The sequence below is a fragment of the Cuculus canorus genome, chromosome 14 (genome assembly GCF_017976375.1).
Source record: "Cuculus canorus isolate bCucCan1 chromosome 14, bCucCan1.pri, whole genome shotgun sequence".
Taxonomy (NCBI): Eukaryota; Metazoa; Chordata; class Aves; order Cuculiformes; family Cuculidae; genus Cuculus; species Cuculus canorus.
In genome coordinates, this window is record NC_071414.1 from 18,869,955 (window position 1) to 18,894,182 (window position 24,228).

Here is a 24,228-nt window from a genome sequence, read left to right on the forward strand (position 1 = left end):
TTCTGTCTCTGCATCCAAAGCCTATAATTTCCTCTGCCTTCTTCCCTCTGTCATTCTTGGCAGCAAGAACTTCTCAGAATTCCGGTGAGTTAGCGAGCCATGGGCTTGTGCAGTCTGGACCCAGAGTGGAATTCAGAAAACAAAACAAAGCGGTGGTTTGCTTTAATCAAGCAGTACTGTTGGAGGAAAGCTTATTCTCTTTAATACCCTGCTTGATTTATTTACAAGGAATATACTGTGGTGTTTCGCGGTATTCCTCTTGTGTGCAGAAGGTTGTTCTGTTTTGCCTGCACACATAAAATTAATCTCCCTTTGGTGGACCAGTCAATGTTATGTGTACGACTGTTGGGATCAGATGATTTTCCCCGTGTGTAGGTAGCGAATAGCTTGAAGGGACCCAGGCTCCTGACTGGGGCCTCCCTACGTTTGCTATAAATATATCTAATAATTATCAGGAAGTCTTTGAATCAGAAGATAAAACTTCATGAAAGTAGGTCAGGGAAAGTTTTATGGCTGCTATGAAAAAAATGTAGATTCCTGAGCCTTGATGAAAAATGTTATCCAGTGACCTAACGCTCTGTAATTCTATCCTGAGTGACTTTCTTTAAGCCATGGGCTCAAAGTCAAAAACTCCAAATGCTTGGGCATGTTTGTAAGGCATCAAAAAACCCAACTGTTTCTTAGAGGGTGGAAGTTTTGTGTTCCAAAGCAAGGTGGGAGCATTAGCAGTTTTTGTACCTTCCTCAGCACAGAAAGGACACGGATCTGTTCAGGAGAGTCCAGAGGAGGCCACGGAGATGATCCGAGGCCTGGAGCACCTCCCATAAGAGGACAGGCTGAGAGAGTTGGGGATGTTCAGCCTGGAGAAGAGAAGGCTGCAGGAAGACCTTAGAGCAGCTTCCAGTGCTGAAAGAGGCTCCAGAAAAGCTGTGGAGGGGCTCTGGATCAGGGAGTGCAGGGACAGTATGAGGGGGAAGGGTTTTAAGCTGAAAGAGGGGATGTCTCTTTGGGAAAAATGTTTTCCTGTGTGGGTGGGGGGGCCCTGGCCCAGGTTGCCCAGAGCAGTGGTGGCTGCCCCATCCCTGGAGGGGTTCCAGGCCAGGTTGGATGGGGCTTGGAGCAACCGGATCCAGTGGAAGGTGTCCGTGCCCATGGCAGGGGATTGGAACTGGATGGACTTGGAGGTCCCTTCCAACCCGAACCATTCTGTGATCCCTGTGCAGTGACCTCCTGGGATTTCTGAAGGGTGAATTCTATCTCCAGATTTGTTTGGAATCTCCCTGGAGTTGCCGAGGAAGCCAGCAGTCGGAGCCTTTGATCCACTGTAATACAGGAACTTTCTTCTGAGAAATAAAACTGGGATCTGACCTGAGATTTCGAACATTTGATGGAAATGGGTCCCTTTCAGCACAGCCAGGACTGCAGCCAAGCGGGTGACCTACAAATGAGAATGTGGTACCCGGCTGCTGCTTTGTCCAACTGGCAAGTGTTCTCTCCACAGCTTTTGCATCCAAGTATGATTTTGTTTCCTGCCGAAGTGTCTTCACTATCTACCTTCGGCAGCCTCTTATACTTTGGTTAAAAGTGTTTCCTTCCTTTAAGTTGTTTTTAACTCCTTCTTTCTGAAGGAGACCTTGAGAAGATGCTGCTATAAATAACTTTGGAGTTGAAAGTACAGCTTTTTGGTTTTAATCTGAGGTTCTCAAAGAAATATGTATTCAAAACCAAAATAAGTGGCAAGAGAGTTGGAAAAAGTTGCACGTTTAAACATAGCACCTCATTAAAATGCACTGAACTGAAAGGCTGCGCTGTGCCTCCGGATGGGAAGTTGAAGGCCATGATGAGGCAGGTGCTTTCTGCAGGACTTGGGACGGGTGCTGGTTCTGCACCTTGGGCTCAGCCAGCGCAGATGCGGTGGTTGATTACTGTGGTCTTCACTTCTTTTTTGACTTACAGTTTGTCATCTAGTGTAAGCTGACAGTGGGAAAAGGTGATCTGGGAACGACGCCTGCCCCCTTGTACCTCTGTGAGAGGCAGACAGCAGGTTTGCTTTTGAAGGAAGTGTAGCCGTTGCTTTCTGTTGAAGTCACGAGGCTTCTCTCCAATTTGATCTTCACTTTGCACTGTAAACCTAGGGTAATTTTACTTTTACTGTCCCTTCCTTGCTTTCGGTTAGTGGGGATTAGAGGCAGTTGAAACACTTCACAGGGAAAGTTTCCTATTGAAAACCCACTTGTTCAGTGTGTTATTGCAGCTGCTTTCACTTCTGAAATAAAAAGTTAAGGGCAATTAGAAATCTCTGAGTGCTTTGCTGTGTAAAGCTTTTGAGTAACTTCATGCGTTGAGTCAAAGATTTTCAGTTTTCATTTCTGGGGCCAGCATTTGTCCTCATTTTAAAATGAGGTCAGGAAGGTCCTATTTTGAAATGGCTCTCTAGCCTAGAAGTAGGTTTGCAGTAACTCGGCAGCAGCTGCATATTTGTTTGTTAAAGCGGTATTGGGTATTTTAAAGCAACTTATTATGTTTTAGGAGACAGAATTAGGTTTTCTGGAATAGAAATAGTTAGGATCACACAAGTGCTCAAATTTGCAAGGCTTCATCTTTCAAGGCTGGATTGATAGGTAACAGATCCATTATCTTTAAGAGGAAGTTACATATCATTGTTTGTTGGCTTTGTACAGTGAATTGTCTGATTACATGAAGCTCTGGCCTTTGCAGGGAGGAAGGACGTGCTGGCCGACTCTGCCTGGTGGCACTTGTCAGTGACTCGTGGAAGGGTTTGGGCCAGAGGCTGCAGAGCTGCTCAGATTTTAAATTTCCTGATCTCTTGGGCTCCGTTGTAGCCGAGATATTGTGTTGTAGCCAAGATGTTGTTTTGTTGCCAGATTGTTCCCATCCTCATTACTTGTCCACCACGATGCTGAGCGTCTGAAAAAGGAAAACACGGAGAGGTTGAATGAAAATATAGAAAGCTATCAAAAAAGCTTTTCTGTGCATAGAGAATATGAAAACGTGCTGAATGGTTCCTCTCTGCTAAATGTACGTGAAGATGGGGTTTATGGAGGTTACCCAGGGATGCTGGATTGCAGCTATCCCACAGTACAACCGTGTGCAGCCCTGCTCTCAGCCAAGCGAGTGGGAGGGCTGAGGTGGAGGAGCAAGGAGCGTGGGGAGAGCAGCAGGGGCCTGGAGGAACAATCACTCCTTATCTTTTGGTGTTAGATTTTTCCCATTTTTTAGAGCTTAGGTGCCATCCTTTAAGTGGAAAGAATATCTTGATTACGTGGCTTTTGATGTGTTAAAATTCCCAGTGGAAAAAACACTTGTGATCTTTTATTCCCTTAGGAGTCTCAACAGTCCAGTTTTGGCACTGGGGAACAGAGTAAGTACATTCCGCTTCCTGTGCTGTGTCTCATGTTTTTGTGATTCGGTATTCTTTGTACGTCATGCTTTGAGAGAACGAGATTTTCCAGACTAGTTACAGGATGGAGCCCGAGTTAAGATTTCCTGTACTTTCTCAAGTTTTGACCTATAAAACAACTGCTTGATTTTCTTTTGCATTTCCTGCTGAGTTCTAATACTATAATGCCAAACGTAAACATACGTTATAGGAGCAACTGATCTGTAGGTGTGTGAGTGGAGAGGGAAGGTCACTCCAAACACAGGGCTGGATTTTAGATCTCATTTGAATTTTCTGGGAAACTTTTAACAGCCTCAGGACTTGTTTCTGTTGAACTGTGCAATTTGCCAGAATTAAAGAAAAGGGAAGGACTCCCATTGCACGCAACTCAGACTGAAAAGCAGATTATATCTGCGTGTATTCCTGTTGTAAGAATGGGTTTCTGAGTTTTATATCTTGATCTAGAGATCCTGCTGAAAAGCCAAGTGGAGATGCTCAAACACGTCAGGGCTTGACTGGCTACTTTATATCCTCCATCCTGCATGTACAAGGCGATAGGTTAATTTTGATAGAAACAGATCAGTTTTTCACACCGTTAGTAACAAAATGAGTATGTATGGGTTTAGACAGCAGGGATTTAAATAATCTTCTGGATTGTTTTGACTGTTATTTGCTGTATTTGGTATTCTGTTTCTTATCCACTTGCTTCTTCATCCTGTGGGAGACTGTACCTGACGTCAGCTGGCTCCTACTTTCTACTCAGCCGTTCTTGTCTCAGGCTGTATACTTGTGGCAACTTCAAAGCTGGCTGAGTTTTCAATTGTACAATTTCCTCTTCTTTCTTCTAGAACGATATAATCCTTCATCGAAAACATCCAATGGCCATCAATCCAAATCGTAAGTGGCCTCTGAGAAAACATCTGAGAAAACATCCAAACAATAGCCTTAGTTTTAAGATATTTGGAGAATAGCTGTTCCTTTTACTAGAATGTGTCAGTCCGTGCACAGACCCTTCTTAGCATACTTCTCTTTGGCTGGCGGAAAAGGGGGATCGTCTTTAAGCAGTTGGTTTCTGGGAGAATAGACCAAATACCACACGGTGGAGCGAGTAACAAATACCTTGTGCTCCCTTTCTCTTCTTTTCCAGTCCGTTGTCAGGATGGGTGTGCAAGAGTTTGGGCCTTGTAATTCCAGAGCTGGGGGGTGTGAGAATGTCTAAGAGCACCAGGGAGCATTGAGCAGGAGTTGAACTGGGATGCACAGAAAGAAAGCTGGGATGATGTTTCACAGAATCACAGAATCACAAGGTTGGAAAGGACCCATTGGATCATCGAGTCCAACCATGTGACATGAGTTTCCTGTGACAATGGAGTTTTAAATAATAATGTTTTTAAAAGTCATTGTGGTCTGAACAAAAAAACTTAAAGGAGATAAATGCATCTTTTTTGAAAGGATAGCAGTGAAAAATATTTGCGGAGGCAGATCCTAGAGGCTGGTGTTTCTTTTCAGATCATTAGTAGAACAGCTGTACTGTGAAAGTCAGAAGTACTAATCCTTTGCCGTTTTCTTTTTCCAGATGCGAGTCAAACCAGACGGAGTAAGTTGTTTTATTTTTGTAATCAAAGGTGTTTTTTAATAAGCACAAAGACCCCATGCACTGCTCTGTGCTTTTGTGTGTTCACATATTGTCAGTATTGTGAAGCCGTCTGTGTGTGTATGACTAACACAAATAATCATGGCTTTGAATAATAATAATAACATACTTAGGGCTTAGAACAGTTGTGCTGTTACCTTGAGACAGGAAACAACCACTGGTGTTGGCTTTCTTCATGCCGTGTAGAACACTGTTCTTGGCTGTTGTGTGTAAGAAGCCAAATGTACGCGTTGGCTCCTCCTCGTTAGTAAATCAGCTTACGTTTCCTTTCTAAATTGAATACAATGGACTAAGGAGTCAATCTTTAGAATCCTTATTCTTCTCAAAAGATTGCCTGAACTCACCATTCTTAAAGATTAAATATCAGAAAGGAATCTCGTGGATGTCACCCCCGCAGCCTGCTTCGTAGTGTAAACAGTAGCGTGTTGAAATCTAGACGAATGCTTTGAAAGTTAATTAAAATAAGTGGAAAAACTTGTCTCACTTTCTCTCTTTTACTTAGTATGTTGAAGGATGACTTAAAACTTAGCAGTAGTGAAGACAGCGATGGAGAGCAGGTATGTTCATTAAATCAGAGTTGTGGAAAACATAGCGAATGCTTTCACGATTCAGTACTTCAGTGGTGTTTGATATTCCAGCAGCAAATGGAGCAGCTTAAGAGGTGATTTACAATTAAGAAACAGAAATCAAATGGAATGTTTTTAGACAAACCTCAGATATTCCTAAATGTAAACTTGGGGAAGATTATCTGTTTCATGAAAACGGTATACTTTTATCAAGAAAACATTGTTTTACTGATTTTAATTGGGCTTTCTCTGAAGATAAAACGGCAACAGTGTATTTTAAAAAATATGTAGTGACCCACCACTTAAAGAATACATGGTATGAACGTCACTGTGTGTTAGCAGCGTAGGACCATGTTCATGATGATAAAGGATACTGTATCTGTGGTTGGAAATATAGCAGCACCTTTGTTCTTAGCAAAAATTTTCTTTTGTCCGCTTTCTCAGTATAAACTTTGTGCAGCCTCTACCAAAAATGACATTATGGCTAAATTAAAAATACCCATGGAGTCCCTGCTACCCAGCAATAATCTGCGCTCCTCTCTCTTTCCATTTCTTACGGTTCCCAGTTCTACTGCTTTTCTTCATGTGGAGAACTTTGAGCTAGTACGTTGAGTTGGTTAACTCCTGGTGGTCCGGGCAGCTTGGGAACAGCTTGGTAAAATGTGGAATCATCTGATTCAAAAAGATGGAAGCGTGGTGTTAGTTAGTGGTGGAAACAGGAACTCTTATAACTGATGTCAGAGTGTACAGGGCTGAGATAAGCGATCTGTGGTGAAAACTTGAAGTAAATAACTCTGTTTCTTTCTTTATAAGGAAAACACAGACACGGAACTAAGATGCTGCTCAGGCTAACTAATATAAAACATTTAAAGGCCCTACATTGATGTTTTGCAACTTAATTCTCTATACAATCCTAAAGTAACTTCTAGAAGCTTCATGCCTTTCTTTTGTAATTGCAGGACTGTGATAAGACGGTGCCAAGGAGCACGCCTGGAAGGTAAGCATTCCTGGCGGATTGCGGCAGAGGAAGCAGAGGGGTGATATTCAGCCCAGTCAGCACTCCTGGCTTGATCTTGTTTCTAAAATTCACGCTTGTCTTTTGTATTGTGTTAAAGCAAAAGGTGATTGGAATTCAATGGGGATTAAAGAGCGTATATCCTGCAAATTATACCAACCAGTTTGGGAAGGGGGAGAGACAAAGGCAGCTCTTCATTCCACAGTGAACCGTGCCGAGTTATGTGGAATTTTCTAGTAGATGTTAATTAAAATATTACATCCTTTGTAATGAAGGGACTTCCAGGATGTGCCATGAGTGGTGTTTGTTTATTTTTCCTCATTTTTGTTTTCAGTAATTCTGAACCTTCACAGCATAACAGTGAAGGAGCAGACAACTCAAGGGATGACTCGAGCAGCCATAGTGGATCTGAAAGCAGTTCAGGATCGGACTCTGAAAGTGAGAGCAGTTCCAGTGATAGTGAAGCTAATGAACCATCACAGAGTGCGTCCCCCGAGGTAGGATTCCGTGTGCTTTTAGGCTGTCTTCATCAGCCTGGCATTAATCCTGAACTTTGAAAGCAGTTTCACTGTTTTAAGAAAACAGAACAGACCGACAGATGAGGGAACGTTTTCAAGATGGACTCCGTTGAAGTACCTGTAACTAGATAGGGTTAACAGCTCTCTTTATCAGCACGAGTTTGATGATTGAATTGGAGGTGATTTTTACCACCAGTCACCTCTTGGAGAGCAGAAGTCTGGTTAACAGTACCTTAAAAACTGCAGGCTTTTAGTCTGGAGAGCTGTCGCAGCAAATATTGCCTGTTGGGAGCAGCTGCTCCAGCTGAAGGAAAAGCGAGAGTTGTTATTTGTAGCTGTATTGCTCAACCTTTTCTCTCAGTTCTTTTAGTGTACCTCTTGCTTTGACTTGCTGTACAGCTGTCCTGTGGAAATACTGGAAGAAATGTGAAATATTTCATCTAACACTGGTTTTTCCATTTGTTTTTAGCCAGAGCCACCACCAACAAACAAGTGGCAACTGGATAACTGGTTGAACAAAGTTAATTCCCATAAGGTGTCACCAGCTTCTTCCGTGGACAGCAATATCCCATCCTCTCAAGGCTACAAAAAAGAGGGACGAGATCAGGGGACAGGGAGTGGGTACGCTGATCAAAGTGGATCCAAGGATTCCATTTCTTCTACACCGGGGCGAGATTCCAAACCCACCCAGAAGGGCTCAGAGAGCAGTCGTGGCAGGCAGAAATCACCTGCCCAGAGTGACAGCTCAACACAGAGGAGGACTGTAGGTAAAAAGCAGCCCAAGAAAGCAGAAAAGACATCGGTTGAAGAGCCTAGAGGAGGTCTTAAAATAGAAAGTGAAACTCCAGTAGACATGGCAACAAATATACCTTCAAACAGGCACAAGGCAGCCACAAAAGGCTCCAGAAAACCCAATATAAAGAAAGAGCCCAAATCTTCCCCTCGGCCTACCACAGAGAAAAAGAAATACAAGGCTTCGAGCAAATCTGCCCAGAAATCCAGGGAATTCATAGAAACAGATACCTCATCCTCTGATTCAGATGAAAACGAGAGCCTGCCTCCTTCATCACAAACACCCAAATACTCTGAGAGCAATAGGACTCCTGTTAAATCTTCCATGGAGGAGGATGACAGCTATTTTCGGCAAAGAATGTTCTCTCCTATGGAAGAGAAAGAGCTTCTTTCACCACTCAGTGATCCTGATGAAAGGTACCCACTTATTGTGAAGATTGACCTGAGCCTCTTATCCAGAATACCAGGGAAGCCTTACAAGGATGCTGACGCACCCAAAGCAGAAAAGAAAAACGTGCCGGAGAAGCACACGAGAGAATCCCAGAAGCAGCCATCTGACAAAAGTTCTACAAAAGGCAAAAGGAAACACAAGCAGGTGATAATTCTGTAAAGAGAGATTGACCTGTTACTTCAGCCCCTTGGCGGGGGCTGCTGGTGTCAGTGCACTGACTCCGAGCAGTTGAGGCGATGGTTTTGGCCTCTACACATACTCCGTGTTGAACACACTGATCATCCCCATGCTGTTAAAGTAGACAGTATTGGGATTTCCTTTTGGAGTGAAGAAGGGTAGGGAGAAGTTACATCCGCAGGACCGTTAGCACTGTAGCTTGGGCTCGTGGAGGTAGCACTGCTTCTGTACCGCCAAGCACTCCATCCTGCCCTCTTGGGCCTGGCACCGGCCCCTGTTGCACTGCAGGCCAGCTCAGGCAGCCAATCTGATGGAAAATTCACCTGGCAAAAAAAAAAAAACAGGCAGTTTTTAGCTGGATCAGCACCTTGAACCAGTGAATTGTGCACTGCGTATTGCCAGGACAAGAGATGGGGCAGAAATGGGCCTGGAGTGTGGCAGCACAGAAGCTGTAGTCTCGGGATGCCACCTTCCTGGGAGCAGAGGGTTCTCTCCATAATCATTTAATCTTTTCCAAAAAAGCATTTAATCTTTTCAACTGTAAATGAAAAGCGGGAATGCCCTGGAGGAGTATAATGGGCAGGAATCAGTGGGGGAGCTAGACAGAAGTAATGCTCCTAGGGGTGAGGGGATGATAAACAGTTGTTGGGGTATAGTTTTAAAGTGCTTTTAGAAACCCCGGAACATACACAGTCTGTAAAGAGCAAACCTGTGACTGTCAGAGCGACTCGATGACTGTTGTGTGTTTGTCATCTGTACGCGTGTTGTTCTATATGCTGGGAAATGCCTGCTAAATTGAGTCTGTTAATGTGAAACACTGCCACTGTCAGTGGAGTTGTAGATGTGGACATTTGCCTGGATGTGTTTCTCATTTGCTTTATTCAGAATGACGATGAAGGTAGAGCCAGTGAGAGCAAGAAAACGAAACTGGAAGAAAAAACTCCGTCAGGACACAAGACTTCCAGCAGCAGGGAGTGAGTATCTTGCCTGGGGTTTCAGCATTGAAGGCTGGGGGTGATCAAGGAGAAGATGGGTGCCTGTGTTCTCCTGCCCCAGCCACATGTTTCCTCATTATTAATCAATGGGAAAAATGTGGTTTGTTTCTTAACCTTCAGACAGATTTACTTTGGAGTTTCTACCCTTAGTTGGTGCAAGTTCATTTCCATAGCAGAAAACATTGGCCAGGGACAGCTGTTTTACTTCACACGAATAAGGCAAACCCTCCTGTGAAAGCTCCATGTGTTATGGAATAAATGCTTCTTGGGTTTTCTCTAGTGTACAGCAGGGTTTGGGTTTAGTTTAGAAATCCGCTGTGCAGCCAGCTTTTTGATCTTGCAAAACCTGTGCTTTTAAATTAACCCAGTCTGGTAATTCCTCATTTAGTGAGGTCATAAACTGAGAATAAATTACTTACCTGGCATGGACTGGGAAGCTGATGGCATTAGGACTTCGATCCATGGATTTAGCCTCATGTGTGCTTGATAGATTGGCTGAAGAAAAGTGAGTGACACAAAGCCAAAATAATATAGAATTAGCAAATCAATAACAGTTTGATGGTCTGTTACTTGTGTGTTGTTTCTGTAATTTTCCGTGCTTTTTTGTAAGAGCTGTTATACTTTTATTTGATTTATTTCTTGGTCGGTGTTAATCCACAGGAAAGAGTAAGGTTTTTTCCGCTGCCTTTTAAAACTGTGCTGTTTCAGATCAAGCAACTGAAAGCTGGTTTAATTATGTCATGGAAAATATTTCTGTATAGTGAGTGATTGCCAAGTTACAAGTGTGTGAGAAGCTGCAGCACATCAGACACAAGAAATCACGTTTGCCCATTCTGAATGAAACAGTGTCTTACTATCTGTTAGGAAACAGATGTATTATGGAGTGAATGGATGCATTTCTACCCTGATTATGCTTTTTTGCCTATTATTTCTGGTATTCATTTGGTTGCCAGTGCAGTTACCTGAAGGGTATTTAATGGAAACTATTTAATTTAGGTGAAACTATATATGTTATGTATATTATATTTATATATAAATGAAACTATATAAAAATAATATGCAGAAATAATTAAGGGAAGACAAGAATAGTCAGCAGTAGCCCTCGACAGCCAGGGTAGGAGTGTGCTGAAAGGCTACACTGAGAAACTTTCCAGTTTCCTGGGTTCCAGAGAACATTTATCTGGCCCATCTTTCCTCAGAGCTGTGATGCTGACAAGTCGGCAACAGACTGGCTGGCGCTGACGCTGGCGTTGACTTCTTACTGTGCAAGTGTGAGGATGTTTTTTAAGAACAGTCGTAGGGATGTGGTTTTATGGTTGGAACTTGTCTGCTGTGTTTTCAGGTCAGAACAAATAAAATGGTGAAAACGAGTTCAATCTGGCTTAATAGGAACCGAGTCACTTAGAAGACGACTCTCTTGCTTTCCCTCCGTATCTGGTTTGCAGGGTTTAACAGCAAGAATCTCAGTTAAAAAACGTTGGGTTTTTTTTGGTGTAATATAAACTTTAAAAAAAAGTTTTAGGGTGTTGGTTTTGGGGTTGGTTTGTTTGTTTTTAAGGGGGGGAAAAAAAAAAACAACAGAGTTGTATTTGCTTTGTCCAGGTCTTCAAAGCCAAGTGCTGTTAAAGAGAAGGATTTACTGCCGTCTCCTGCTGCCCCAGTCCTGCAGAAAGATTCCAAGCAAGAACATGGGTCCCGGAAGAGGACGGTCAGCCAGTCGTCATCTCTCAAGTCCAGCAGTAACCTTAGCAAGGAGAGCGGCAGTGGCAGCAAAAGCAGCTCGTCTTCCAAACAGAAGAAGACAGAGGGGAAGAGTTCTAGCAGTGCTAAAGAAACCAAGGTAAAGGGCTTATTCTGTCAGCACCTTACGCCTGTTCCCCTGCTTTGCTGGTTTAGGTGCTAAGCGTGATCTAAGCAATAATTTGCAGTTCAAGCTAAAATGTAATTAGTTCTAGATACGCAATGTCTCACGTCGCAGTGCTTAAGTGCCTCGGAAGTCTATAAATTGGAAAATAATTTGGGAGAGACTATGGAATGCTGATGCTTATTCCTGCCAAATACGTATGTAATTACTGAACTGTGTTTAATTGTCTTCTGATTACAGATACTGCTTATTTATTTTTTCAATTTGCTGATAGGAAATATTGCAAGAAAGCTGTTTGCACAACAGGAAATGGAATAATGAGCTTACTTCAGTCTCATCAGAGCCGATGCAGATCTTGCCCTGATTTTTTGAGGCGAGCAGGAGCTCGGTCCATGCTCACTGCTAGGATGTGGAGCTGTACAGCTCTCATTTCGTCACATTCTGGGATGCCAGAAAGATTAGATTAACTCTGGCTTGGGAACATACAGCACTTTCTGCGGTTGGAGTGGAGAAAACGTGGTTATAGAGATGGTGCAGGAAATGTTTTTTAACAGATTTAGCTTAGGAAGATACTAGGTTGGTGCAAAAATAATTGCCAGTTTTGTCATTATAAACTGTGGTGCTTGTTTTGGATTAAACTTTTACTTGGCTGTTCATGTCAGATACCATTTTAAAGTGTGAAATCTGCTCTACTTACGCTGTTGGTATTGCTTTCACTGTTCAGTCTTTTTTTGTTGTACTACACTGTCAAATTAAAATGGAAAAAAGTAAATTTGAGCTAATTAGTTGTATGAGTTTGAAAGGGGAAGTAAAGCAGCAAAAACTGCTGCCATATCAACTGGGCGTTTGATCAGGGGTCCCTCAACAAGCATACAGCTTGACAGTGCTCCCCAAAATGACATAATAGAAATGAGAGCGTTGAGGTAGAGGAGGGCTGCAGGCGTCCTTCTGTGATAGATGACAACCAGTGGACAGCGTGTATTGAATGGACCCACGCGAAACAACTCAAGAGGCTGCAGAAGAGCTCAACGTTAGCCACTCAATGGTTGTTTGACAATTGCACCAGACTGGAAAAGGACCGGTTCTTCTCCGTGACAGTGCCCAACTGCACGTCTTGCAAATGACTCTGCAGGAGCTGCACGAGCCGGGCTGTGAAGCTCTGCCTCACCCAGCTCCTTCCCAGCCCTCCCTCCCACCGATTACTGCATTTTCAGGCTTCTTGACAACTTCCTGCAAGAGGCTTTCCACAACCAAGAGCGGCTCACAATGCCTCCAAAGAATTCATTCATTCCAGGACTGCAAAATTCTCTGCTATCAGAATAAACAGGCTTGTTTCTTGTTGGCAGAAATGCATGGATTCTAAATGATCTTATTGCGATCAATAGATTTTATTCTAAGCTGAGATACACAGCTTTAAAGTTGCTGGGTAAAAACAGCAATTACTTTTGCACCAACCTAATATTTAGATGGTAGAATTTAAAAATATTATAATAAGATGATGTTCTTAGGTCACTAAATCGTACTGTTTTTTCAGCATTCTATAAATGTGCATTACTGGACAGAAATTAGCCTGAGGATGTCTGAGAGCCTTAGAGACTCCAATGTGCACTGCGGGTGCTGGTGCACTGTCTCCAAGCTCTCCCGACAGGCTGTGGAAACTCCACTAGTTTAAGCAACTGCTGAAACTCAGTAGCTGGATTTGCAGTTTCAGGAAAGCTTAGAAGCAAACTCAAAAAGTGTTCAGGAAAGAGAATTGATTTGGGGAGGAGTAAAGCGGGGAAATAGGCATTGGCAGAAAGTAATTTAGTCATCAGGGGCAGAGTCTGTGAATATCTGAACTGGGTGACATGCGACAGTATTTCTGACGCCAGTAGCGGGAGGTGCCTGGTAGGGTTACACCTGCTGGGGGCTGCGTAAGGCACTTCCAGGGTCTGTAGGCAGTGAATTTACCTCACAGGCTGAGGCTCTGCCTTTTCTTTATCAGCACAGAAATGTCCCTCAGCCAGTTGTTAATTGGTGTTTATCATATTATAAGTCAGATATGCTTAGTCACGCCTTTCTTGAAGTAGTATGTCCTCTCCTGTACGCCTTTGCTTGCTTTGTTGTGGTTCCTGCGTTACAGGCAGCGCATTGCTGGCGCCTTGCAGCTCCAGGAGCCTTCTCAAGAGCAATAATCTGATAGATGTAGGTTATGAAATACATCTATAGTTGGCCTTTGGTCATGATAAATCGAGGGAGTGGAGTGAAGCCTAGGAGTGGTTTTATACTGTTTAGTTACTAAAGACGGGTTCACTTACTGTTGTGTCTGGTCTTTAGCCTGAAGTGTCATGTTGAGCTGCGTACAGTTTAGGAGAGCAAGGACAGTGTGTTGACAGCTGCCTTTTCTCCCTGAAGATGAGTGTGTAGATGGGAGAAATGCTAAAAATATCTATCATCTCTTTGTTAGAGTGGAAAAACAGGACTAGAAACAGTGACATGGGAGATGCAGAGAGAGATTTCCTGGACCCAGCTAGGTGCCCTCTAGAAAGCCTTGGCTGCGTTCCTTCCTCTAATGGAGGTCTCCCAGTGTATTCCAGTGAGGCCAGCAGTCTGTGACCGCGGTGTCACTGTCTGTGGTGACCGGCAGCTAAAGCACCTGCAGAAGTGACCTGATGGCTTGTAATGTGTGAAGTCATGGGAGACATTTATCCAACAAATGCTTTTCTTGAAGGCAGAGAGGATTTAACTGTTCTCTACATTTATTATTTGGCAACAATTTTCGTTTCAGGAGAAGATTCTGACCAATTCCTCAAACTGCCCTCCTGCGTCTGCTCAGTCTACGGAAAGTTCAAAGTCGAGAAGAGCAAAACTTATTTTTGATGATAGGTAAGAAGAGCAAAAGGCAGCTTTCCCTTTATGGGGCTGTGAGTCTGGGTGCACAGCAAGCTCCCCGAAGGGAGAAGAGGTGTCATTCTGCCTCACAAATGAGATGGAGTCCAGGCTCACGCTGGGGAGTGCTGCATGCTGTTCCTGGAGCGATATGCCGTGCCCGTCTGCCTGCTCCTTGTGCCGCTTGGCAGCGCAGTCCTTAAGGAGGAGCTGCAGCCTGTCCCATACATTCCTGCCGAGCAGAATGGGACCACGCAGCAGACTTAAATAGCACAGCATTGTTCTGGTTTTAGAGGCTGATGGGTCCTTTTCACCTTACTAGGACACTGCTGCTACCTGTCTGTCTGTCCTCTTCCTAGTAGAGCCCTTGTCCTCTAGAGTCAGGAGTTGTGGTCATTGATAGTGTGATCGAAGCACAGTGTCAGTCCTGTAGGACAAAAGAGTTTGCAGGGGTTTTGTAATTATTCTGAGACAGAACAGGGCCAACAAGTTGAGGTAAGATAAAACCTGATCTCTTCCTTGGAGAGCGCCCTCCAAGGAACAGTAACTGGTTGGGAATGGCGCCTTGTTATAACTTTGTGGTAGTGATTGAGGTCTATAAATCTGTGTCCTCTGTTGCAGGACTTACTCAGCTGATCACTATTTACAGGAGGCAAAGAAGTTAAAACATAATGCAGATGCATTGGTAAGTCAACCTCCAATACTTATCCAATGTTTGCACGTTACACAGGGGTTGGTTTTGCTGCCTGTCTGTACTGAAGCTTTCTTGTCCTTCCTCTCTGGCTTTTGTCCTTACAAGTTTTTCCCAATCTCCTCAGTCTGACAGGTTCGAGAAGGCCGTGTACTACCTAGATGCTGTAGTGTCCTTCATCGAGTGTGGGAATGCATTGGAGAAAAATGCTCAGGAATCCAAGTCCCCGTTCCCTATGTATTCAGAAACTGTGGAATTAATCAAGTAAGCATCATGAAGCATTTACAGAAGTCAATCAGGCGGGGAAGAGGTCTGGAAATCAGAGCTTCTTTCTTGCCACCAGTCTTTGAGATCTCTTTTCATTCTCCAAACTGGATCACTTACCACTTTGTTCCAGTAACTAAGGTTTTAAGTGTTTTCATGAAAGTCGAGATGCTTTCTGCTGGGGCTCTTGAAGGCTCTCTACAAGGTGTAACGCACAAGAAGCAAAACTATTCCAGTTACTACCCAGTCAGCATTTTGTACAGGGTCTGAGAGAGATTCTGACATGGTGAAGGCAGTTCAAACTAGAAATTCGTAAGAACGTCAGTATTTTGTGATTGATAAATGATAGTGCAATCTTCATTTTGTCCTTTACTTGATGTTATTGTGTGCAGATACACTATGAAACTGAAGAATTACTTGGCACCGGACGCTACGGCTGCAGACAAAAGGCTGGCAGTGCTTTGGTACGTGTACTCTGAGCTTAATCCCATGCACTGACTAATTCCAAATGCTTTATCTACATGAAATGCTGTGTTACACTGAGTTCTCAGGTGTTTCTGAACCAAATATATAAGTTTTCCACTTGGCTGTGCGTAAAGATTAATGCTGTATCTCAAATTTCTGTAAACTGGGGCAGAGGGGATGTCAGCGAGGGCCAAGTGTTTGAAATAGTAAGGCGTAACAGCAGAAACGGTGGGATCCTTCCTATGTACCCACCCAGCGACAAGGCAAAGCCTGGCCTGGGTGTAAAGAATTGTCCCTAGCCTCCTCGGCTCATGGAATGGCTACACCACGTGTGGAGGGCCACTGCTGTCAGGTGGGAGGGAAAGGAGAGGCCGTGGCAGAACGCGTTAGACCCTGCATGCCCTGACATGAGCAAAAAAATAGGTGAAACCCTCATCTAGGAAGTAGTGCTGTCTAAGCTCAGAACTGGAAACTGGTGATATCGGCAAGATCGCCAAGAATCAGTGTAAGCTTCAGGCACACGGAGCTGGGTTTATTTCCTTGAAAACATAAAGGTGGCTATTGATTTTTTTGGTTGAGTTACAACTTGCAAGCTGGCTTGTGGGAGTTGGCAAAGACAACTTCAAAAGCACAGCTTCTAGATTTTTGAAACTCAGAATTGTGGTAAACTTGACTGTAACTGCAAATGTTCTGCTCTCTTTGACCAGCCTGAGGTGTCAGTCCCTGCTGTACCTGCGGCTTTTCAAGCTGAAAAAGGAAAGCGCCTTGAAATATTCGAAAACTCTGACTGAACATCTGAAGGTAATTGCATATGTATTTTCTTAGAATATTAAAAAGCAATCAAATTAAAGCAGGGCACGGACACCTCCCACTAGATCAGGCTGCCTGAGGCCCCATCCAGTCTGGCCTTGAACACCTGCAGGGATGGGGCAGCCACAAAAGCTGGCACCAGAGCAACTTCTAATTCAAAACCAAACTGGTCTTTCTGAATTTTTGTTGTTTGCAGTGGGCTGCTTGATATTTGTTTTTAATTATTCCCTATCTAGTGAATTTATCTAAATTAATCTAAATTCTTGTGCAACTGATTCAAAAGTGCTGTGAGGGCAAGGAGATGGAGAGAGATCCTGCGAATGAATTTATTTGAGTCAAGATGTTGCAGATGAGAAAAACAGTTATGATACTTGTGTGCTGTTACTCAGTCCCTACTCCAGACTGAGCTTGTCAAAGGAACGCCTAGGGGCAAGTAGCCACTGTCGCTGGGTTTCTCTGAAACTCCCAGCTATTGGTAGTGAGAGGAAGCAGGACTGTCACCTGCCGGGCTGCTCTGATTTTTTGAAACTCCTTTATTTGTTGAATGACAGTAATAACAGATTTCTTCCTATTGATGGGCTGAAATAACCAAAATGTTCTCATAAGAAGCAGTGGGGTCTAATGTGTAGAACAGAGGACTAGTCTGGATATGTAGTGGCTGCCGTTGTGTTGTTAAAATAATCCCTTCATTGGTGTCTTAGTCACCAGTAAAAAAGGCTGTTTTCCCAAATTTGAATTTGCTTTGCAGTTTTCATTATTGCGTAAAAGAGAGACTGCAAAAATTCAATAGTAACCAATCAAACAACCAGATAAAGTATAACCTGTTAAAATATGAACGTAAATTGGGTGACAAATTTATTTTTCCCATACAGAATTCCTATAATAATTCTCAAGCACCGTCACCTGGGATGGGCAGGTAAGCAATGAAAGCAGTTACTGCATTTCTTAACTTCTAAGTAGTGTATGACATAAACTGTGTGCCTGGGGTGCTCGGAGAGGAGCTTTTCACTGTCAAAGTTGTTGGGGTGGTTGTTGTAAGGGTGTAGGTGCTGATTCATTTGTTTGTGTTGTTATTCTGATAGAAGGGTTGGGAGACCGCTCGGGATAGCGCTCTGCAGAGTTTGTCAGGCAGCTCCATGTTGCAGAAAAAGGGGTCAATATGTCACTAACACTCACCTCACATATCTCAGGGAGTTTTGTTTATGTAATGCTTTTTCCCCTCACAACAATAGCTTTATTAATCATGGAATCACAGATTTGTTGATTTTTGAAAAGACCTTTAAGATCATCGAATCCAACCGTAATCCCAACACTGCCAGCTCCACCATTCAACCGTGTCCCCAAGCACCGCATCAACACAGCTTTTAAATCTCTCTAGGGATAGAGACTCCATCACTTCCCTGGGCATGGGTAAAGTGGGAATGCTTTAGCATCTTACACCCTGGGATGTGGGAAGAGAGGTCTCAGAGAGTATCTTACAGCAGTGTGTGCCTCAAGTACCTATAGATGTGTGTATGGATATATAGATGTGTTTCCTAATTTAATGTATTCTGTTGGATGAGCAGCAAGCCTGTTGGGATGCCGTCTCCAGTCTCTCCAAAGCTGTCTCCGGGGAATTCAGGAAATTACTCTTCTGGGGCAGCCAACCCTTCAGGGAGCGGGTCTTCAGTGACGATCCCCCAGAGGATCCATCAGATGGCAGCCAGCTATGTCCAAGTTACGTCCAACTTCCTCTATGCCACTGAAATTTGGGACCAAGCCGAACAGCTGTCTAAAGAACAGAAAGGTAAGGGCTGGCAGAGGTGGGTTTATAGCATTGGATGTGCCAGAGTGTGCTGAAATGCTCGCAGGCTTTGAGTTCTGGCATTGCAGTTAACAGCGCACAGGATGCTTAACCAGGTCCTCTGCAGAAGTAAGATGGAAAGTTATCCCTTTGATCACAGCGACACCCCGGGCTGATGGTCTTGGTTTTCAGGATGGTGTTGGAGATGTAATATTTCCTTACCTGCCGTGTGCCCATTGTTGCGTTTCCTGTAAAATGTCAGGTGGAGGAAGAGGAACTTGGTATGCTTCTGTTTCTGAAATTCTTAAGCAAAATGCTCATCTGAGGGGGAAAGGCAAGGAAGTTTTACACTTTAACCATACTCTAGTCTTACCAACCAGTCTTCTGCAAAAGAGTGAAGGAATTGATTAGAAAGGACCTTTTTCCTTTAATCTTCCATCAGTGAGCCGTCCTTCTTGTCTCTATCTTAGTCTGAAAGATTCGTGCTGAAAAGAGGGGGTTGTGGCTGGAATATTTCCCTTATAAAAATACATGCATAGTTTAACTTGTGTTTCTGTTGTTCTAGAGTTCTTTGCTGAACTGGATAAAGTTATGGGCCCTCTGATTTTTAATTCGAGCATCATGACAGACCTAGTGCGTTACACCCGTCAGGGATTGCATTGGTTGCGCCTGGATGCCAAGTGATTCTTTGAACTGAAGGAATGGAAAATGGAACACATTTTTTCTCGCTGCCTCTGATTTATCTCCACAACACTGTGTCATGTCAATAAGGAAGACTGCCATAACACATTGCTTAGTTGACACTAAGAGCAAGGAATGCTTTCGCACGTCTCCCATTCTCATTTGTGTTTTGTGTTTAACCTCGAATCATGTGGTTCGTGGACTTCTCCAGTTTTCCCATCTTAAGTTATTTAAATATTTTAAAATTTGCTACATATAAAGGTGTAGTTTTGCTGATCTGTCACGTATGAATCATTGGAATTCCAGTCATAATGCATAAATAGTCAGTTTAAATCCTATTTATTTTAATTTTTTAATTTTAATTTTGTAAAAGCCCAGTTTGGGGCACTTTTTAGCTATTTCTTCCCTAAATTTACCCTTTCGAGTACTTAGCAGCAATTAAACATAGACACTTTATTTAAGTACTTTGTGAGCTTTGTTACTCTGTAATGTCTTGTGGTGGTAGAGCCTGTAAAAGGAATAGGATTGATAGGTTCTAACGTGTAGGAACACCATACTTTTCATGCCTAATGCCTACGAGTCAACTAATAAGTGACAACTACAGATTTATTATTGCAGAATTTGTACTAAATAGAGAAGTTCCAGATATTCTTCTACGTATTAAGATACTTCCTTTAAATGAATTATAAAGAAATTTTTATGGAAAAGTATTTAGCTGGACCTGGCTTGGATTGCTTCAAGGCAGTTTCAAACCACCGATTAACACTATAACAATCACAAAACATTACAGTAATTTGCATTTAATGTGATATCGAAGTAATGATGTAGGAATGAACGTCAGTCTCATAGGTGTGATGCATCCAGGAAAAGTTTCTGAAATGGACAATCTTGTGCTTTTTTTACATCTCTTCATTTAAAATGTGTTTTGTTTCCTTGCTTGTCATTCTTTGACACTTAAAAAAATCATTGAACTCTGTGGTTAAAAAACCAACAGTAGTTGAATTCCTACCAGAACTGTCATTTGCATCTTTTCCATTGACTGAGAAACCAGGAATCTTAAGTAGAAATTGAGGTCCGTTTTTCCCTTTGAGGGTCTGATGGGTGATGGACACTACAGGATGACGGTGCAACAGCCATCGTGGGGTGGGAGCACACCTGCTATTACAGGGAAATTATCTGTTTTGATGCAGAATGGATTTAAAACTTGTATTTACCCCGTGTTAATGAAGGTCCCGTTGATGTTTGATGGAGCGTAATAGTCACTTGCAAGGGAGTGCCGCGGTGCAACAGAAGTGGTTCACGGAGTTGCAGTTGGGTCCTCTCAGAAAGTCCAAACCAAAGTACCTTCCCACGTAAGGTGCTTGTTGGAGCTAAAGGTTGGAAATGCTCCTGCTTTCAGTATTGCGTAGTGCCCCTAACATGTCTGGTGTGCCTTATGCCTTACTTTTAGATGAAGACTTTATGAACTGTTTACACGATGTTCTACAGCAGGACCAGGTATACTGTATGCAGTGGTCTTCTGCAGTACTTGGGTAAAATTCCATTTCCTTTTCACCAGTACCAGTGTCTGTCACACAAACCGACTCCTCCTCGCGGTGGTCTCCTTTCGAAGAGTCAAACTCTGAATCCTTTGGAGTGAGATTGTGGAATGCTGCTTTGTGTTCTCTCCCATTGAACCCTTTATTCTGTACCAGATATGAACGTGCATGTTCAGGAAAATTATTGCACTAAATTTTTTGTGTAGTCGTAGTTTAAGTGCCAAAATCACGGCAACCTCGAGAGAAGGAATAGAATTCTACGCTCCTTAGTACTGCAGTATGTCCTATGGGCTTTAAGAGTTTAGAAGTTTTGCAAATTAGTAACCTACTAAAAGGTAGCTGCATATTCGTAGAGCTTCCTTTGCGTTCCAGCGTGTTTTGTACTTCCGGAAAAGCTTTGCTACGTCCGAATCGATCCATGTTGAACAGACCTGTGACTTTTTCATGACAGCCGAATTTACTCATCAGGTCTGTTGGAGCATCCTTTTTATTGAATCACTGTGCAAGGTCACGTTTCTGTTAGTGTTTGCTGTTCGAGGCAGAACTCTGTACCCTCCAACTCTGCATCTCGGTTAATGGGACACTGTCAACTGTTTTTCCTTTAATAATATAAAGTGCCTGGCACACTTTTGACGCTATATGGAAAATACCTTCCTACAAGTTGCGTTCATGGTTTATTTTTGTGTTGTGCTGCACTGGCCAGCGTGGCTGTTTCCTGGCTTGCTCCTTTGTGCACAGTCACCATTCCTGTTTGCGGGAATGGTCTCATCTCTGGGAATTTTTTTTCCTTAACTAGAGTCCCACAAATACCTTTTGGTGTCGCGCTTAAATTGGTCTCTTAAAAATGTATCGCTTATCCCTGGATCAGTGGATCTTAACCAGTTGTCTTCGAGTGACCCGAAGTCTTTTGACATTGTGTCAAAATGTGGACTGAACTGTTGTAAGTGTCCCACTGAAACAGTATGCTTCCTAGGAACTCCCCTCTGGAGCGCAGGCCCGGGGCTCCCATCCGCGGGGGGGAGACGCAGTGGTCTTGTCGATTGAGAAGAAATGCCTTACGCATCCGTGGCTGTTTCAAACAGGTACATCGACGCTTCGCAATTCCAAAAGCATATCTTAATTGGGGACTTGCCATTGTTTCTGAGAGAAAAGCGATGTACTTTGTCAGATTTCAGAGCTAAAAAAAAAAAAATGCCAGTGCGGAATAGGCTTCCATCCCTCTGTCGCAGTGCAGGTGAACGGTCCGACCCCGTCCCTTTGTCCCACTGAACAGCGGCAGTGGGAACACATGTGCCCTCGTCACACCAGTGACTGATGAGAAGGGAGTCCCCAACTCTTGGCTTCCTAAAGGATTCCCCAGACAGTTGTATGTTAAAATACATATCAATGCTGTAATTTTAATTCCCTCACTCAACGTGGTCCCAGTTGGTGAATCTTAAAAATGGCTTAATCAGACTAGGCTTGCTCAGATATCAGCGCTGTTTGAATTTGCTGCCAGCCTTGCAGGATCCTAGGTGATAAGGTGCAACCATTTGTAGTTCTAAACCAATCTTCAGGACACCAGAGTAAAACAGACTTTTATTTTGATTTGAAACTCTTAGCCATAAAGCAGAGCACGTGGATGGCTCTTCTTGGCTCTTGACGGCAGTATGCAATTTGTATTGTATGTGTCTTTTAATATATATGTATATATATATGAACTCAGTCTGTCCAAAGTATATGTTATACTTGTTTTTAGATTATGGTGCAACTGACTATATTGATATATTATTTATTGAGTGCTGAATCACCATCTTACTGGTGATGAATCTTGCATATTATACAGGAGTGCAATGTATATCCCTTTAGATTGCTGAGGCTTGATTGCTGTGATCACAAAAAATGCCCTGAAATGTATTTATGAATGGCCCCGAGATACAGAGAGTCAGTGCTTTATGGAGGTGGTGTAGTGCTTGCCTGGGGCAAGTAGGATAAAGCCGTAGGCAGATAATTATGTAGTTTGCCGTGATGTCAAACTGCTGGAGAGAGAGACTACCTTTGCTGCATTCAGTATTGCATTTACCCGACAGATCTTTGCTGTCACTGCAGTGCTTAGACTAAGGCAGATACAGAAGGGCCTGAGCAAGTCGAGTTTGACTTACCCATTGAGGCGGAAACAACTCCCAAATTCTTAGATTTCGGACAAATACTTTGGTCAGGGTTGATTGAAATTGCGCCATCTGATGAGTCAGTGTTATGGAAAACCCTGCATTTCCAAGTTAATGCCAGACACCTTTCAGTCTGAAGAGTAGCCAAAGCTTTTGATAGCCAACTCCGACAAATCCAGACCTATTCCAGGAGGCAGATTTCCCAGGTAGGGAAGTTATGTAAACTTGAACAATCAGGGAATCGTGATTTGCGTCCAGCTCCATGACTTTTCAAGGAATCACTCTGTGCTGCCGCAGTGCCGGCAGAGATGAGCAGCGCTGGGGCAGGGGAGCGGGAGGGAAGGGCCGCCTGGATGGTCAGTGGGGGCTTCCCTCGGGACGAGCAGCGCAGGGGCAGCCTTTTGGGCAGCGTTGGCTCTGCTCTCTGCCAGCCCTTGGCTGGGTTTCATTGGAATCCGCCGTCCCGAGCAGCCCGCAGCGCTGCGGGGCAGCACGGAGCATGCTGGGGCTGGCTGCGTGTAGTGCTTCACCTTCTTTCCTTCCACCTGGGAGCTTGATGGAAGCGTGTCCATTCCTGGCCAAACTCCCGGTGTGCTAACGGAGCCGATACAGGCGAATCGGGCTGCGGTGCTCCCTGCTTTCACTTTAGATACGCAACCCTGAGGCCGGTGCTGCCGGGTGCGCGGTGCTTCTGCAGCGCTTGGTTCTGCGTCGGCGTTTCACAGCCGCAGCTCAGCTCTAAGGACCAGGCATGACTTTTGCAAGCACAGTTCCTGACATTTGTATCTGGTCCCCCTTTTAAATTGTTTTAAGAAATTTTGTATATGGAGGATAAAGTGCTTATATATTTATTAAAAATCCTTTATCTTATTTGAAATTATTCTTCAGTGAGGAAGAGGTTTTCTTTTGGGGGAGGGCTTGAGGGTGGGGGAGGTAACTTTTAACCTGTCACTTCTAACCGCAGCCCTCGTTAATCCTTCAGAAAGGTACTGTTAGTAACGGATGGGATGTCTCTGTTCTATGCTTTGTACACGATGAGTCCACGTGTTACATTTTGTTTCCGTCAAAATATTTAGGCATCTGTCTTCAACCAAAACCTAAAAAAAAAACCCCAAACTGTGATTTTATTTGTTGCAATACATTTGAAATTTCCAAGGGTACTTTGGGGCTCAAAATTAGGATTTCTAAGTCAGTATGTGCATTTCACGTAATAAAGCTGTTAATGGTGAGCAAAGTATTATATACTAACTAGATTTTTTCCACATCTGTATAGTATATTCTATGTATTTTGTGGTATTGAGATTATAGGAAGTTTAGTGTCTGAAACATGCGTTTAATGTGTATTTTTAAACAAATTTATGGCAATTAAAATATTTGGAGAAAAGGGTATCACATTTCAATTTGTAAAGATCTTTTTAACTACTGTGTCATTAAAATGCTTTGTACAATGCAAAACTGTAACTGGAGAAACTAAGTTTAATAAATATAAAATAGATTTTCTGTATTAAACTTCAACCCCCCTGTGCTCTTATCTGTTGCGCGAGCTCTT

At 43.3% G+C, this 24,228-nt stretch overlaps 1 protein-coding gene across 1 annotated transcript in view; it reads left to right on the top strand.

Annotated features, from left to right (window-relative positions):
• The window catches only part of AFF4 (ALF transcription elongation factor 4), a 45,198-nt gene extending 21,010 nt beyond the window's left edge, over window positions 1-24,188 (top strand). The window contains exons 6-22 of the mRNA XM_054079848.1: window positions 3,346-3,382; window positions 4,249-4,297; window positions 4,977-4,997; window positions 5,557-5,611; window positions 6,580-6,617; window positions 6,970-7,132; window positions 7,623-8,540; window positions 9,459-9,547; window positions 11,171-11,408; window positions 14,200-14,297; window positions 14,922-14,985; window positions 15,119-15,255; window positions 15,648-15,719; window positions 16,428-16,521; window positions 17,403-17,446; window positions 18,096-18,316; window positions 18,879-24,188. Coding sequence (XP_053935823.1) covers window positions 3,346-3,382; window positions 4,249-4,297; window positions 4,977-4,997; window positions 5,557-5,611; window positions 6,580-6,617; window positions 6,970-7,132; window positions 7,623-8,540; window positions 9,459-9,547; window positions 11,171-11,408; window positions 14,200-14,297; window positions 14,922-14,985; window positions 15,119-15,255; window positions 15,648-15,719; window positions 16,428-16,521; window positions 17,403-17,446; window positions 18,096-18,316; window positions 18,879-18,997 — 2,457 coding nt within the window. The 3' untranslated portion in view covers window positions 18,998-24,188. The remainder of the gene's footprint in view (window positions 1-3,345; window positions 3,383-4,248; window positions 4,298-4,976; window positions 4,998-5,556; window positions 5,612-6,579; window positions 6,618-6,969; window positions 7,133-7,622; window positions 8,541-9,458; window positions 9,548-11,170; window positions 11,409-14,199; window positions 14,298-14,921; window positions 14,986-15,118; window positions 15,256-15,647; window positions 15,720-16,427; window positions 16,522-17,402; window positions 17,447-18,095; window positions 18,317-18,878) is intronic.
• Window positions 24,189-24,228: the final 40 nt, after the last annotated feature.